General features: G+C 44.2%; 1 protein-coding gene across 5 annotated transcripts in view; it reads left to right on the plus strand.

The window, feature by feature from the left end:
* Positions 1–12,538, plus strand: part of PPP6R3 (protein phosphatase 6 regulatory subunit 3) — a 53,384-nt gene extending 40,846 nt beyond the window's left edge. For 2 of the 5 annotated variants that reach the window (XM_088525918.1, XM_088525916.1), the window contains 9 exons: positions 3,114–3,168; positions 3,575–3,705; positions 4,561–4,679; positions 5,967–6,120; positions 6,815–6,921; positions 7,392–7,542; positions 9,028–9,045; positions 9,349–9,471; positions 11,033–12,538. In XM_088525918.1, coding sequence (XP_088382044.1) covers positions 3,114–3,168; positions 3,575–3,705; positions 4,561–4,679; positions 5,967–6,120; positions 6,815–6,921; positions 7,392–7,542; positions 9,028–9,045; positions 9,349–9,471; positions 11,033–11,084 — 910 coding nt within the window. In that variant the 3' untranslated portion in view covers positions 11,085–12,538. Of the gene's footprint in view, positions 1–3,113; positions 3,169–3,574; positions 3,706–4,560; positions 4,680–5,204; positions 5,359–5,966; positions 6,121–6,814; positions 6,922–7,391; positions 7,543–9,027; positions 9,046–9,348; positions 9,472–11,032 lie in introns of those variants that run through there. The other 3 variants (XM_088525917.1, XM_088525919.1, XM_088525920.1) reach the window with 2 other exon arrangements.
* Positions 12,539–14,781: the final 2,243 nt, after the last annotated feature.

A 14,781-nucleotide genomic window follows, 5' to 3' on the forward strand; every position in this document is an offset into this window, starting at 1 on the left:
TTTCTGGACACTCATTTTTCCAGTGTCCTTTCTTTTTGCAAATTGCACATTGATCCTTTCCTAACCGTACCCCTGTTCCTCTGGGGGGTGGCGGTCCCCTTCTTTGCCTCTCTGATTTTTCTCCTGCTTCAAAAAATCTTCTAGCCATTTCCCTCTGGTGTTTCCAATCCTCCCTTCTTATTCTCTCCTGTTTTTCTTCTGGAGTCTCCCTGTTGTTGTACACTTTCTCTGCTACCTTTAAAAGATCCTGTAAGGTTTGCTCCCCCAACCTCTCAATCTTTTGTAATTTCCTTCTTATATCCGGGGCAGCTTGATTTACAAATGCCAAGATGACAGCTGCCCGATTCTCCTCCTTCATAGGATCTAAAGGAGTGAATTGTCTAAACGCCTCTAATATTCTCTCTAAGAAAGCGGCAGGGCTTTCCTCGGCTTCCTGCCTAACAGCATTTACTTTTGCTAAGTTAGTAGGTTTACGCGCCGCCGCCCGCAACCCAGCCATCAGCGTTTGCCGGTATGTTCGGAGACGCTCCCTACCTTCAGGTTGTTCAAAATCCCACGGTGGTCTTACCAATGGGAATCCTTCATCGATAAGGTTCTGCTGCCCGGTGGGTCTCCCGTCCTCTCCCGGCACCAACTTTCGCGCCTCGGTCAGGATCCTCTCACGCTCTTCGGTCGTAAACAGCACTTTTAAAAGCTGCTGACAGTCATCCCAGGTAGGGTTGTGCGTGAACAAGATGGATTCTAATAAATCAATTAACGCCCCCGGTTTCTCGGAAAAGGAGGGGTTTTGACTTTTCCAATTATACAAATCGCTAGAAGAGAATGGCCAGTATTGATACGTACGCTGTCCCTGTGGCCCAGTTGTTCCAATCGTTCTAACTGGGAAGGCATGGGTGGTACTTGATATTCCTTCTTCATCTTCCTTTCTCACTACGTAAATATCAACTTTTCCGTCTTTCCTACCCTCCCCCAAAAGAGGTTTCAGCCATGGGGGTGGATACAGAACCAAATCCTCCCATGTGATTATATATGGAAATTGATCTGGGTATCCTTCTGACCCAGGTCTCATTATTACCTCTTTTACTCTCCTTATTAATTCTAAATCAAAACTTCCCTCTCTCGGCCAGCCTACATCAAAACTTGGCCACTCACTTTTACAAAATGCCTCCCATCAGTTTTTATACACTTCTACAGACAAATTATGTGCCCGACGTTTAACATATCCAAAATGATTTAACATAAATGACAAAGGGGTGGATTTCCCTTGTCCCATTGTATCAAGCTCGTCGCTTAAAACCAAAGTTAATACAACTGCCAGTAAACCAGTAAGGGCGATTATTAACAGAATTCTCCCTTCCCACACCGGTCTCCTTTCGTTAAGGAGATACGGTGTTCCCAAACAACCTAACCAACCACCCTTCCTTCTCGTGGGAGTCTGAGGGACGTCTCCCTCAGACTCCAGCCGACTATCCTTCGGTGCGTCCACCTGGATTTCTGTCGGCTCACTCTCACCCCCTGAGGCCTCCCTTGACTTATTATCTTTCTCTATCTCTTTCTCCTCCCCTGCATTCGGATCCCGGACGAGCCCCCAAATGTTAGGTCCGGTATCCGAATTGACAGGGAGAGAGAGACAACCACCATAGATATATTGTCTTTTATTAATAGAAGAAAGATAATAAGTATTACCAGCTAGCTGGGGTCCGGGCTTTCCCACGCAGGGGTCACACCACGGACCCCGACCACTTCGAGCGTCCCTCTTTTATACCGTTCTTACCCAAGAGTGTTCCCCCTCCCGTTTTCCTGTTTTGCATTCTTGTTAATGTTATCTATTTTGCTGAATTAAAACATCTGGATAAGCAGCCCCCCTATCATCCTGATTGAGGGCAGGGCACCCTAACCCCGCCACCTATCAAGGGTCCAGACCTTGCCATGAGCAGGGCATCCTGACCCTGCCATCTATCAAGGGTTCTGCCCCTGCCATGAGCAAGACATCCGGACTCTGCCAGTTATCATGGGTCCTTGTGCTCTAAGACTCAGCTTATTCTACATTAGCTATTTAACCCCTACCTTCCCTGCTAATGCACCCTACAAGAGGAGGATCAGAACCCCCTTGCTCGGGTCAGGCCTGCAGTGGTGTAGGATCCTGCTGGAAAGATGTTCCCCGAAGTGTTGTCGAACCACATCTGAGGTATGTGGTAGGTGGGCTAGTGTCGCATGTATCGGCCCAATTCAACTGCTGGTGAAATGCCCTTTGCTTTAAGGTGGACACTTTTCTGTGCAGGAATCAGCTGCAGCTGGAATCAGCTCAGTGCTGTGCAGAAATGGGCCCTGCAGCTCAGTGCCATCATCCCAGTAACTTGCTGTATCAGGAGGTTGTCAAAGTGATTGCATCAGGATGTGACTGGTATCAGATCGTTACATTTGCCATCCCGTAGCTCCCTCGCCTGGTTTCCTCGCAGGCCTGTAACGCAGTGGGCGCTGGGGGAGGAAGTGAACCCGCTCAGCTAAGCGCACCGCTCTAGGGGGCTGGAGAAGGAAGGGCTGGGAGAATTTCCCACGTTTTTCTCCTCTTTCTTACTTCCCCAAAAGATTGTTTGCTTAATGCAATTTTTAATATTTGTTTTTCACTTGTTGAAATTCTGTGGATGGTTTAATATCACAAAGTTTTAAGACCTAGCATGTTGCATTCATTTTGGGCAGGGATTGACTTCTTTTCAGTGTTCGGCTTAAAAATAACAAAGATGTCTGGGTTTTCCTTGAAGAAATGGAAGTTGGGATTTCCCTTGTCGCTTTGCCCACTGCCGGGCTGATCCATCTTAGAGTAGTGAACTTAATCAGCAGAAGTTGGGACTGCTCGTGTAGAGCTGTGCAGAGTGTTGAGATGTGTCGTGCTAGTTAGTGGTCAGCTCAAACACTTTCCCGGTGCCTTTTTTGCTGCCTTTTTTTTCCAGTACGTAACAGCACAGTGTTTGATGCTTGCTGTGTTCACACAGCTAATCACTGCCTAGAGGCATCTTAAACTGGAGGTCTCTGAAAATTAAGTGTCTTTTGTGTCTAGATCATCTCTCTTCTGTTTTATTGCATACATATCTGCTTTTTTTCCTTTTTTGCAGTGTTTCTTTTGATCGAGTGTCAGATATCAACTTTACCCTCAATACGAATGAAAGTGTAAGTATGGGGCTCTGCCCTTGCAGCTGCTGTGTCTGGAAGGGGACAGTTGCTGCCTTGTGAACTTCCCTACAACCCCAGCGTTCTGGCAGTGGTCCTTGTTACACTTCCTTGTCCATCCTGTCATCTTTAGGGAACAGCTCCTTTGCCTTGTTCCTGTAGCATGGTGCTAAAACAAGTGTCACTGAGGGCTTTCTTGACAAGCTGCAAGTTACCGAGGCCTTCTGTGTTTTTTTTTTTTTTTTTTTTTTGCCTTTTTTGCCTTTTTTTGCCCTTTTTTTGCGCTTTTGGGAAATAACTGTGTTCACTGGGTTAAGTCTCTTTGGAATAATTGCATGTTTCCAAGTAGTAGTAGTTAGTCATAGATACGGAGCCCATATATATGATGTTGTATATATTTATTTAGGGTAATATAGCCTTGTTTGAGGCATGCTGTAAGGAGCGGATACAGCAGTTTGATGATGGTGGCTCTGATGAAGAAGATATCTGGGAAGAAAAACATATTGCATTTGCACCAGAATCCCAGCGGCGTTCCAGGTAACTCTTTCTTACTCTCTCATCCCAACTGTACTAAAGGCAGTCCTCACTACTGAGCACATCTGCTTCAAGTTGCCTGCTTGCACAGTGGCTCTCTGGCATAACTCTTCATAAATTCATTTTTCATAATTCCTAACGCCTATTTTTTTCTGGCATAGCATTTCAGATGCTCTTGGAGAGTAAGTAGAGGGCTGAGCCTCATGCTGGTCTCCTGCAGCTTCTGTTTGCCGCAGGTGGCAGCAGCTGCCCTGGGCGGCTGGGGCTGCACTTGGCTGTCACGGCCACGAGTGGGACGTGGCTCGGACCTCCTCTGACGCTGCCTTGGGTTGGTGGTGCCAGAGCTGCTCTCCAGGGAGAGAGATTTCCAGAGGATTTGTGAAGTGGGTAGCTGGCCCATGTCCCAGGATGCTTGGGTTGGTTGTTAGATTTCAAAAAGCTTGAGCTACGTGTTGTTAAATGGGCTGGAACAATTTTATATTTAGGCACCTTCTTTGGTGCTTCTGTCTAGCATGGAGATGGTGAACGGATCTCTTCCAGATAATGTTGGTGTGACTCCTTGCTCTCCTCTTCGGCTGCCTTTTGCTTGGCAGCAGTGACAAAAATCTGTGGGGTTTTTTGTTTGCTGCTTCTTGTGAGAGGGAAGGCAAAACCTCTCTACCTGATGAAATGACAAATCTAAAGCCTTGTTTCTTGGCCAGGAGGGAAAAGAGATTGACTGGCTAGCAGCTAATAAACTGTAACTTGGTTCATCTATTAGTTGATAGTTCTCTTCATTCTGTCATTTGATGGTGTTTAACTGAGCCCTGGGTCAGATGCTAATCACGGAGCGCTAACCGTTTTCCTTTGCGTTTTAAGCTCGGGCAGTACGGACAGCGAGGAAAGCACAGACTCTGAGGAAGAGGATGGAACGAAACAAGACCTGTTTGAATCGCATACCAATACTGAGGACAAAATGGAAGTAGACTTAAATGAACGTAGGTAGCTCTCATCCCAATTGCTCAGAGTTACAGCAAGCTATATAGATTTATAATTGTAAAGACTATTGAGAATATGCCAGTATTGGGTAGTAGTTGTGCTACAGTATTGTCTCAAATTCAGGTTCCCCCCCCTTCAAGGGAACGGGGTAAGGGGTTGAAAAAAGGTAACTTACCCATTTTGAATGCCTGCGTAGGTTACTAAGCTTGGAATTTAATACTAATATATATTTATTGGAAGCCTTTCAGACCAAATTTTACCTTACAGGGCCTTTTAAGTAGACAACCCTAGATTAGTTGTCTTGTTTCATGTGTGAATCTTATGTTTAAGATGTGCATCAGACTCTTACATGGAAACTTTGCTCACTTAAGACAATTCTGTCAGTTTTAACGTACAAGTCAAACTGCCTTTAGTTGATTTGGCAACATCTGTAGGTAAATAAGCCCTTTGTTTCTTATCTAGACTGTAAGGAAATAAATATTAAAATAGAAGGAAAAGTTAAGGGTTTTCTTTTCTTTTGTCAGATTGGTGTCGTTGGCATCTGTGTGTCAAACAAGTTTTGATCCATGTGGGTCTCCTCCCATATCTGCCTGGGTTGGAATTTCTAATTGCTAGTCAGAGCTTCCTTTTCAGCCTGTTTTTTTGTATGTAAGTGTTAATCAAAAAAAATCTCCCTTGGGTAGGTGAAGTATTTTGAATTGACCTATCCTAAATTAGACGCTTTGAAGTCAAATTTGCTCTGATAATTAAAATCCCAGCAATTACAGTTCAGAAAGATGTTAAGCTTTTCTGAAACTGAGCAGTGCTGTTAGTGCATGAGAAGTTTGTGTCCATCTTTAATCTGGCTTGCTCGTTTACCTGTGTGGAGGAAAACATGCATAGGAAATGGCAAATAAAGGATGGAAAGTCTTTAGGATCTAAAATATATAGATTGTTATTTTAGAAATTAGTGTTGAGGATGATCCAAATGTTGGTTTTAGGTTAGTGGGATTGTATTTGTGATCTAATGTTGTTTGTTGCTTATGTTCTTCAGACAAGTTGTGTTGTATTTTCAGAGTACTCTGAGTTACTGCGCTTAAAATGAGCCTTACCAGCAGAATTTCCCTTGTAAGAAATGTGTTCACTTCTTGCCTGTACAGAGAACTTCTGCATGTGCACTAGGTCTATAGCTAAGAATTTTGCTGTTTTCTGGGTGGGTGTTTATAGAGATTCGGTGCATTAAGGATATGGATATTGGTGCTATTTACAGCAGTGTGTTGCTAATGAAGCTGTTGTTTGTGTTTTAGCACCCAACTGGTCAGCAAACTTTGATGTGCCCATGGAAACAGCCCACGGTGCCAACCTGGATTCTGTCGGGTCTGACGTGTGGAGCACGGAGGAGCCCATGCCAGCAAAGGAAACTGGCTGGGCTTCCTTTTCGGAGTTCACGTCCTCACTGAGGTGAGCCTGTTAGACCCAGCACAAGCTCTTTCGACTTGCCAAGTGTTAGCAGTTGAACAAGCCTCTCTTCCCAGCAGAAGAGTGTTGCCTCTGTGCTCCTGGCCATGATCTGTCTGCCTGGGCTTTAAAAAGCTCCGAGGTAAAACCTATGAATTGCTGTTCTTGCTTTCATTTAGCTGTGAAGTGTTTTTAATGGTCAAAACTCGATGTCTCATCTGCGTTCCTTCAGAATGAACAACTTGTGGCTTTTCTCTAGCTACTGTTAGAAAAGCAAATTGCAGGATAAAGTCCCTTCTGCTGATGACTGAGAACCGCTGGCAGTCCCTGCAGAAAACCCTTTGGATCTTTCAGGTCCCAAAGAATGTGCTCACAAAGACAGTTGATGTTGAAAACATTGTGAGGAGCCAGGAATACTTAATGTGCCATATTTAGCCAGGAAGTTTCCACTGCTTTTAATCAAAACAAACAAAACTAAAAAAAACAAACACTGTGAGCTCAGTTTTGGTGGGTTTTGTGTTACTTGAGTTCTGTGCTTGGCATTCCTTTGCGCTTTTGTAGGAGTCTTGGCATCATTCAGCTTCAGTCGAGTTCTAGGTCTCGTAGCTGTGATAGACTAAAAATAACTTTAAGCATAAGCTTCACACTGCTGTTCAGAAATGTTTCTAATACTTTTTTCTTTATTTTGTATTTGAAGTCCGAAAGACTCCTTAAGAAGCAATTCTCCTGTGGAAATGGAAACTAATACAGAACCCATGGATCCCCTGAGTGCAAATGTAACAGCTCTTGCAACGCAGCTGGAGAGTAAGTATGCGGCAGCAATGCAAACAGACTGAGAGTTGGGCCTGAGAAAGACCTGCCTGAACTTTAAAATTCAGGTCTCCTGAGGCCTCCCTGAGGCTCTGCTGCTCTTTGGCCAGGTGATGCAAACAACTTGTCAGAGGCATTCTGGACTTAACCTGTCCTGTTTAAAGTAGAGAGCAGGGTTGCTGTGGCCTTAAATACTTTTGTTGTGAGCAGAAAAGCATTACTGTATTGTCTCATAGAATATGGTTGTGTTTTATTACACAAGTCTCTCTTGTGGTTCTACATACTTACACTATATATATGTATATAGGGGGGAGCTGCAGAAGATATAACTCCTTGCCACTTCATACACTTTGCAAATCTTTCACTATAAAAGGAAGTTGATTCTAGCTATCTAGAGACCCCTGTTTGCTCAGGAAATACCAAGAAAGAAAAAGCAATGTACTAAAGTGCTGCTTCCTACCTAGCCCCAGGCAGTGTTGCTATGGAGGCCAGCTCGGATGGAGAAGATGATGCAGAAAACACAGACAAGGTAACTGAAACGGTGATGAATGGCAGCATGAAGGAGACCCTGAGCCTTACTGTAGATGCTAAAACCGAAACAGCTGTCTTCAAAAGGTGAGAATACCTGTTTGCTGTCTTCCTGCGCTGTAAAACAAGCACTGCTGATGTAATGTTACCTGGCTTCTTTATTGGAAAGAACTTGTAAACTGCTAAGAACTGCTAAGGCTTTAACTGAAACCTACTATCTGAAGTGAGCGCTTCTCTTCTAGTAACTAGAATCTGAAGGTTTAGAATTTTCCTTATTGCACTTGAATAGACAGTGGGAGTTTTTTAAATGAGGCTGCCCAGGAGATTATGGCTTTGCAGTAATTTAAGCCTGATATTAAAGCATTTCAAAATTGACACAGAATTATTGGTTTTCAAATCAGAATCGGATCTTCCTCATCCAAGAGACTTGGAGAGAGAGGTTGAAGGTCCCCAGGCAGTGCTTGGGCAAGTTGCTCCTGAGACACTTTTGGCACCAGTGTCTAAAATGTTCTGGACTGTAGGTGGCATATACAATTCTGGAATAACTGAGAAAATGAACCTTTTCATTTTGGTAACTTCTGCTATGAAGCATTTGATTTGGGAGTAATGGCCTTGTTTTGGGAATTGTTTTCCCAAAACATTATTCCCTTGATTTGGGAATCATGTGCATGATTGCATACCACATGTTACATGTTGACACAGAGCCCTTGTATGGGAGTGAAACACATATGTCCAATATACTATGTGTTACAGTCATCAGCCAGTTCTTTTGGTATCAAAACTGTAGGAAAACTGAGGCAACAATCAGTCTGACCTGCAGAAATCACTTTGCCTGTATTCATTGAAGCTGCTTTTTCTGCCCATCTTGAGCTTAGAGCCTACTAGCAGCATTGGGGTACTCAGTCCTGCAGAGTTGTTTCCTAGCATCTGTTCTGTTCCTTTTTCAGCTTTAAAAATTGAAATAAACTTACCCTATGTCTTGAGTTGCTTTGAAGAACTCTTCTGTCTCAGGAGAAGAAACTTCCCTGTGCAAGTCCTTCCCCCCTGAAAGGGGGGTGTGGGGGTGACTACCCAAGCAGGGTGTTCATGGGGGTGTGACTGGTACTCTGGACAAATAGAAGTGACATAGCTGCAAAACTGGACCTTGACAAGAGATTGCAATGCCAAAGAATATCCGAGTAGGTCATAGGGCCTGTAAGGAGCTGTGGGAGGAGGATCATTTGAAAGCAGAAGGATCTGTTGAAAGGTGAACTCTTAAATAAGTCAGCAGAGGACAGTGTTATTAAAGTATTCGTGGTGGTGGTGTCTTGCCTAGCGTGGCTGTGCTGCTCCTTCATGGAGCCAGGTTTGGTTTTCGGCACCAAGAGCAGGTTTGGGGCATGGGTGTTGCTGGTCCTGTCTCACATGGGTGTTCCACTTCCCTATGGAGGTGGTGGAGTTCAGTGAAGGTAGTTATGAGCTGCTGCCTCTGCTCATCGCTTTCATAGGCAGACTGTATTGATGCCAGTTTCTAAGGGGATCTTGAAATTTTTATACCTCTCTCCTTCCATTTTTGCATACTTCTGGCTTCAGAGTGTTGAAATCTTATCGGTATGTACAGTAACTATGACTGTCACCACTTCAGGCATCACATGCTTCCCTTGCTTCCTCTTACTTGTAATCATTGTATTTCCTGCCCCCCTTTCCAGTCCAGTTCTAATGGGTGTAAACACCAGTGTGTTATTGGATATTTGCAGAGTGCAGAGCCATGTTGCTTGATCTCCATTTTGCAGTCATAACTCAAAATCCATTTGCATGTGAAATACACTCCCCCCTCCTCCTTTCCCAGTTTCATCCTGTTGTGTGAAATGCCCTATGACTAAACCACAGGCTAATTAACTTGTTTCTCTTCAGTGAGGAAGGAAAACTGTCTACCTCGCAGGATAGTTCTTGTAAATACGTGGTGGAGGAGAACACAGAGGCTGCGGAAGAGGCTCCTTCTAATCTACAACCTCCTAGCAGCAGTCCAGAGCAGAGGTAACGGTGTCCGAGGCTGCTTTGACCTCTCCTGACAGCAGTCTGCACGGCTTTCCAGCAGGGCTGATTTAAAGATGCTCCTCCATGCCTGCTGCGGTCAATTCTCGGTTTAATTCCTCCTAAACTCACTGTTGCATGTTTTACATGGATCTTGTAAGTTGTGTTTGCTGCTGATACCAAGTCTCCAGACTTGTGAAGTTTACTTGCCTTGTGTTTGTCTCATAGCATGTTGCAAATATCCCCCTGCTGTCTTGATACATTAGGACTTGATACACCTGTGAAAAGTGTGTCTGGGGGAGTTTAGTGGATTAAGCTTGACTTTCCTGAGAAATTGTCTAAGCTAGAGTTTTTTTTCTCTTCCAACTGCTGAATGGTTGGAGGGGATCCCTAGCTGCAGGTGTGTCAAGTGATGCCTTAAGTACCACTTGACTATGAGCTAGTTAAATAATTGCTGAAACCTTCAAGCACTCAGATTTATGTCTGATAAGGGCAAGGGTACACACAGTAACTGATTCAAAGGTAGAGGCAAAGTGTTCATAGTGTTTAAGCCGACTGTTTCAAATAAAATTCTCTTGAAGTCGGAGCCGCCTGGATTGTTCAGCACATGTATTGGAGCAAAGATGTGGAGACGCTTTGCCTTGGCTCCTGGGCTAGCTGTGCAGTTCCGAGTCTAGTAATTCGGGGTACAATTTGGAGGAGTCTGCCACTAAGCACAGAAACTGTTCTTGCTTAAATGTTTATTTTAAGCTGTCAGGTAGAAATGCTTCTTCCAAAGGAGGCATCTGCTAGTGGCCTTTTTTTTCCTGTTTGACTTGATAAATTCAGTAAAGAAATGCGTTTCACTTGCAAAACCTGTATATTGTAATTGAAGCAGGGAAACCCAGAGTCTCCTCTCTTTCCTGGCACCTGCTTTAGCCCAAGGTACAGTTTTTGTTGGTGGGATTTTGTCACTCCTGACCAGCGTGCGGGGCAGGAAGGGCTGTGGGCGCTGCGGGGCCAGCACTTGCCATTGTCCCCCTTGGTGTCCCTTCTCACGTGCTGTGGTGCGGAGCAGCCAGGAGTTCAGCTGAGGACCTCGGCTGGTCCCGCGCGTGTGGAGCGCGGCTTCCCCGGGACGTCTCCCACACGGGGCTGGAGCTGCAGGAACTTCTCCAGCGCAGCCCCAGCGCTGCTTGCAGTCTGCGAAGCAGCATGCAAGTTGGGGGTTGCAGATCAGATAGGAACAATTCTACACACTTTTTTCTTGTTACACATTTGCCCTTGAAAATAAGTAGCTATCTTAAGTCCTCTTGCCACTGTGCTTTCCCTCACAGGGTGAGATGTGGACAAGTGTCCCAAATGTGCTTCTGTTAGTCTCAGGTGTGCTCAGTTAATGTTAAGTGCTGCACTTGGTTGGGCAGCATTTGGAGTACAGCTGAGCCCCGGGGGAGCAACGGGCTGAGAATGCTCTGTCCCTCTTTGTGCCTTTCTTCTGGAAAGACTTGGCCGACACATTCGGGGCAGCTTATCTTGGTGCCTCCTTGTTTCTTGTGCACTTAATGTCCTTTGCTTGTCCCCTCAGGCCTGGCCAGCGCAGCCTTTTAGGAGAGACTTCTGTTAACGGCCCTGTATGATAGGTGATGCCTCCTGCTGTCGGCTGAGGAAAGGAACTGCTCTCTGAGGGCCCAGTGTTCGCTGAGGATTTCATCTAGAGCCTGTTGAAGCCAGTCACTGCTGCACTAATTTCGCAAGGGATCAGGACCAGCAACATTTATATTCTAGATTTTAAGACATTGTACAGAAATTCATAAGTGTAAAAAAAAAATATTGCACATTGAGAAATACCAATAATTTTTGCGTATGTTTATATTGTATTGTTCTAAAGAAGGGGTGGCCTGTGAAATAAGATCTTGCCATCCATGTAATGACAGTAGTGTTACTATAGTTAAAATGGCTGTAAGAATAGTTTTATAAAAAAGTGAATACACAAATCTAATGTATTTGAGACATAACTATTTGACAATTAGTGTGACCAAAGTATTTAGCAGTTTTCATACATTTTTCACCTTGTAAAAAGAAAATGAGGAAAAAAAATGAATTCATGTTTCTTCCAGGTTGGCAAAGAATTGTAGAACTGAAATGCCCTATAAATGTTATTTTGGTTGTTTTAGCTTACAAAAGTGATTTAAATGAGACTTTTTGGTGTTCAACATTTTACAGCAGGTTTTTTAATTGGTAATTGTTTTCTGTATTGTTTAAAACAGATCAAAAAATGTAAGTCTATTGGTAGAGATTTTAAGTATTTATTGCTACAACTTAGTTGACAAATTGATGTTACTGTAAAGCCATATGTTCTGTTAAGTCTTGTTTGCTTGAAACAATACCTTCCAGGTGAAACACTAGAATATTTGAAGTGCACATGGCTTGTTGTGTTTTTTTAAGTGATTCACCTGCCTTTTAACCCATTCACCAAGATTTACTTTACTACCGAGCATTATACGATGAAACATTTCAGAACAATCTGCGTATTTAAGACGCTGTAATCCTCTTAGATGAGTCGAGTAAATGAAATGCTCGTGCTGCTAATGTAATTACAGTACCTGCATTTTAAAAGTATATAGTGTTTTTTTAATACCAATTTTGGCAGCAGAGCATGTTAATTGTTACTTTCACTGTACTGATCTGTGTGAGGCTTTCATTTGTATGTTCTGAACCAGTTTTTTTTCACAGCTGGTTTGTGTATATATATATAGTGATTATGGAAACTAATTCTGTGTAATTTATAATTTTCTATGTCAGTGTAAAATTCCAACAGCCTTCTCAAACAAACCGAAGCAATATACTGTATATTGCCACATTGTCTGGTGAAAGGGTTAAAGTACTTCACCTCCTGCACTTTTAGATGCAAATCCATTTTTATTTCTGTATTAGTTATATTCATTTATTTTTACATCATTTGTTTTCCTGACCAGTATTTAAAGCCAAAAGGATACTCTAAACAATGGCCAATGATTTATTTTAGAAAGTGTCCCAAGCAACGTGCCTAAACATTACATTGCGTACAGAAATAAAAAAAACAAATGTATAATGGCATTGCCCTTATTTCTTCCTGTCTTGCATTTCCCTAGGCAAGCTTTGTTGGCAGTTGTCACTGCAAACTGTTGTAAACTGGTGGATCCTCTGAAAATGGAGGAAGAAAACAAGAGGCCGCTATAATTACCCTTTTATTTGTGTGCAAATAATGGAATCCAAGTTTGCAAGTTGTTCCTCCTTGAATTCAGAATTACTTCCAGAGCAGTTCTGCCAAAACTGCTACCATTGGTGCTGAGTATTTTGCTGCACGGTTAAAGGTAGCGAGGTCGGCAGCTCTCAGCTTACTCTTTTCTGGCCTGCTGTTGTACAAGGTGTTTGCAGCTCAGACCAGGTCCCTCCTTCCCGCAGCAGGCTGAGATGCAGGCAGGGATGCAGCTGCCCGGCCCTGCTGCGGGCGCTTTGGCCGAGTCCTTTCAGGCTCGTGGCACTTTCCTGTTTGTGGACTGCAGTGTCGGCCTCATACCTGCCTGTGCTGGTGCTCGAGAAGGGGGACTGGTGTCCCCCTGCTCTCCATTCCTGACCTGTAAGGTGGGTGAATGCTAAGGGGAATTTCTTACCCCAGGCAGCTTGTCTTCTGCTTAAATGGTGCCAATGGGAGGCTAGCGGCTGTGCAGATTGAGGAGAACAGCACTGACCTGCGTAAGGGTGACTGCAGTGATCCAGAGGGTGTAACAACATGTGCAGGACATGAGGTAAGCCTGGAATAAGCTGGGTTTGAGGAGGGGTTGTCCAGAGAGGCTCTGCAATAGGATCTGCACACAAACGACATGGACTTGGGGTTTTGCATTGCTTGTATCAGGAATGCTGAGCTGCAAGGGAAAGCTTTGGTGGGGCAAGGGGACACCTTGGCATGCACACATACGGTATCTTGTAGCATTTATGCTGCTCACAATATCTTGGGAAGGTTTGGAGGTATTTGGAGATTTCCAAGTATCTGTGTTAACAAACTTGCTTTAATCACATCCAGTTTACTCAAGTAGAACTTATTTAGTAAAAGTCATTTTAATGCAGTTGTACGATGGACTAAACTCCTTAAGGTTTGTGCACAAAGTTCCTGTAGCCTATTTGACTGCAGATAGGATTAAATAAGCTTACTTTGCTGCTGTTGAAATCCATGTTTTGGAGCATTGCAGGTGCTTTCTGAAAAGGCTGGAGAGTCAGTGCCCTCGCTGATTGAGGCTGTGAATCTCAAGAGTTTGAGAGCAGTTACATGGAACGTGACTTGGCCCCACCTATTATCTTTCATTATGAAGTTATTTTCCTGTTGAAATTAGTTTTTATTTCCTTGAAGATAACCTTGTTTTATGACACGTCTTACACAGTTGTAGCAAGAAGCGCTGTACGTAGCTTATGGCTCTGCTCATACACCAAAGCACGTCACTGCTGACCAGCTCAATATAGTCATTCTCTTTCCATATCACAGCAGTTCTTCAAGCCCCTGGTTAGAGAAGTGTCTGCACAGTTTCCTATGCCTGGAAACTGGAATAAATTATTGTAGCAGCAAAACCCTTTTTGTGAAATGTTTAGTGCTCTAGCTGCTCCGTCTTGTGCTCTCTCTGGGACTCTGCCTGTCCCCTTGCTCAGGTGATGTTCATCTGGCTGCCTTGTTACCCCAGTCTGTCAGGTGTGCTGAGCACTGCACTGGCCTGGCTGATTCTCCAGGACACAAGGAAGAGGCTCTGTTTTGGTCAGATCTGTTACTTTTGACCACCAGTGGGTGCTGCTTTCCTGCCTTTGCAGACCTGGACTGGGTGCAGCCAGAGCTCTGTTCTCATTGAAGCAGCACCACATCCTTAATGCTGGTCTCTGCTCAGGTCATGCTAAAAGTTGCATTGCTCTCCTCATTGTGAGGTTGTGGGAGGATGACTGACTTAAGTGTGAGGAGGCAAAGATGATCTTTAAGCAATCCATGGCCTTGATTTGTTCTACAAACCTGTAAAAATGCTTAGGAACTCTGCAATAAGCAACCTTTTTAACCTCTAGCTTTTCTTGAAGAGAAATAAAGGTGCTGCTGTTGACTCTAAGGTGCTGCCTGTTTGCTGGCTCTTGAGCTGTGAGAGTGCGTGGGGGAGATGCGCTCACTGCCCCAGCAGCTTCCTGCGAGGCTGCACAGGGAGCTGATAAAACTCTGTGAACTAAACTCCATGTCTGCAGCACGTTGGGTTTCACTCCAGCTGCCTGGAATATGGTTCCTTCCACAGGAGGTGAAGGCAGGCGCCACTGGGTCATAGTGTCTAC

This window comes from Tinamus guttatus, unplaced genomic scaffold (genome assembly GCF_059628265.1).
Source record: "Tinamus guttatus ecotype Peru unplaced genomic scaffold, ASM5962826v1 Tinamus_guttatus_pri_ptg000240l, whole genome shotgun sequence".
Lineage (NCBI taxonomy): Eukaryota > Metazoa > Chordata > Aves > Tinamiformes > Tinamidae > Tinamus > Tinamus guttatus.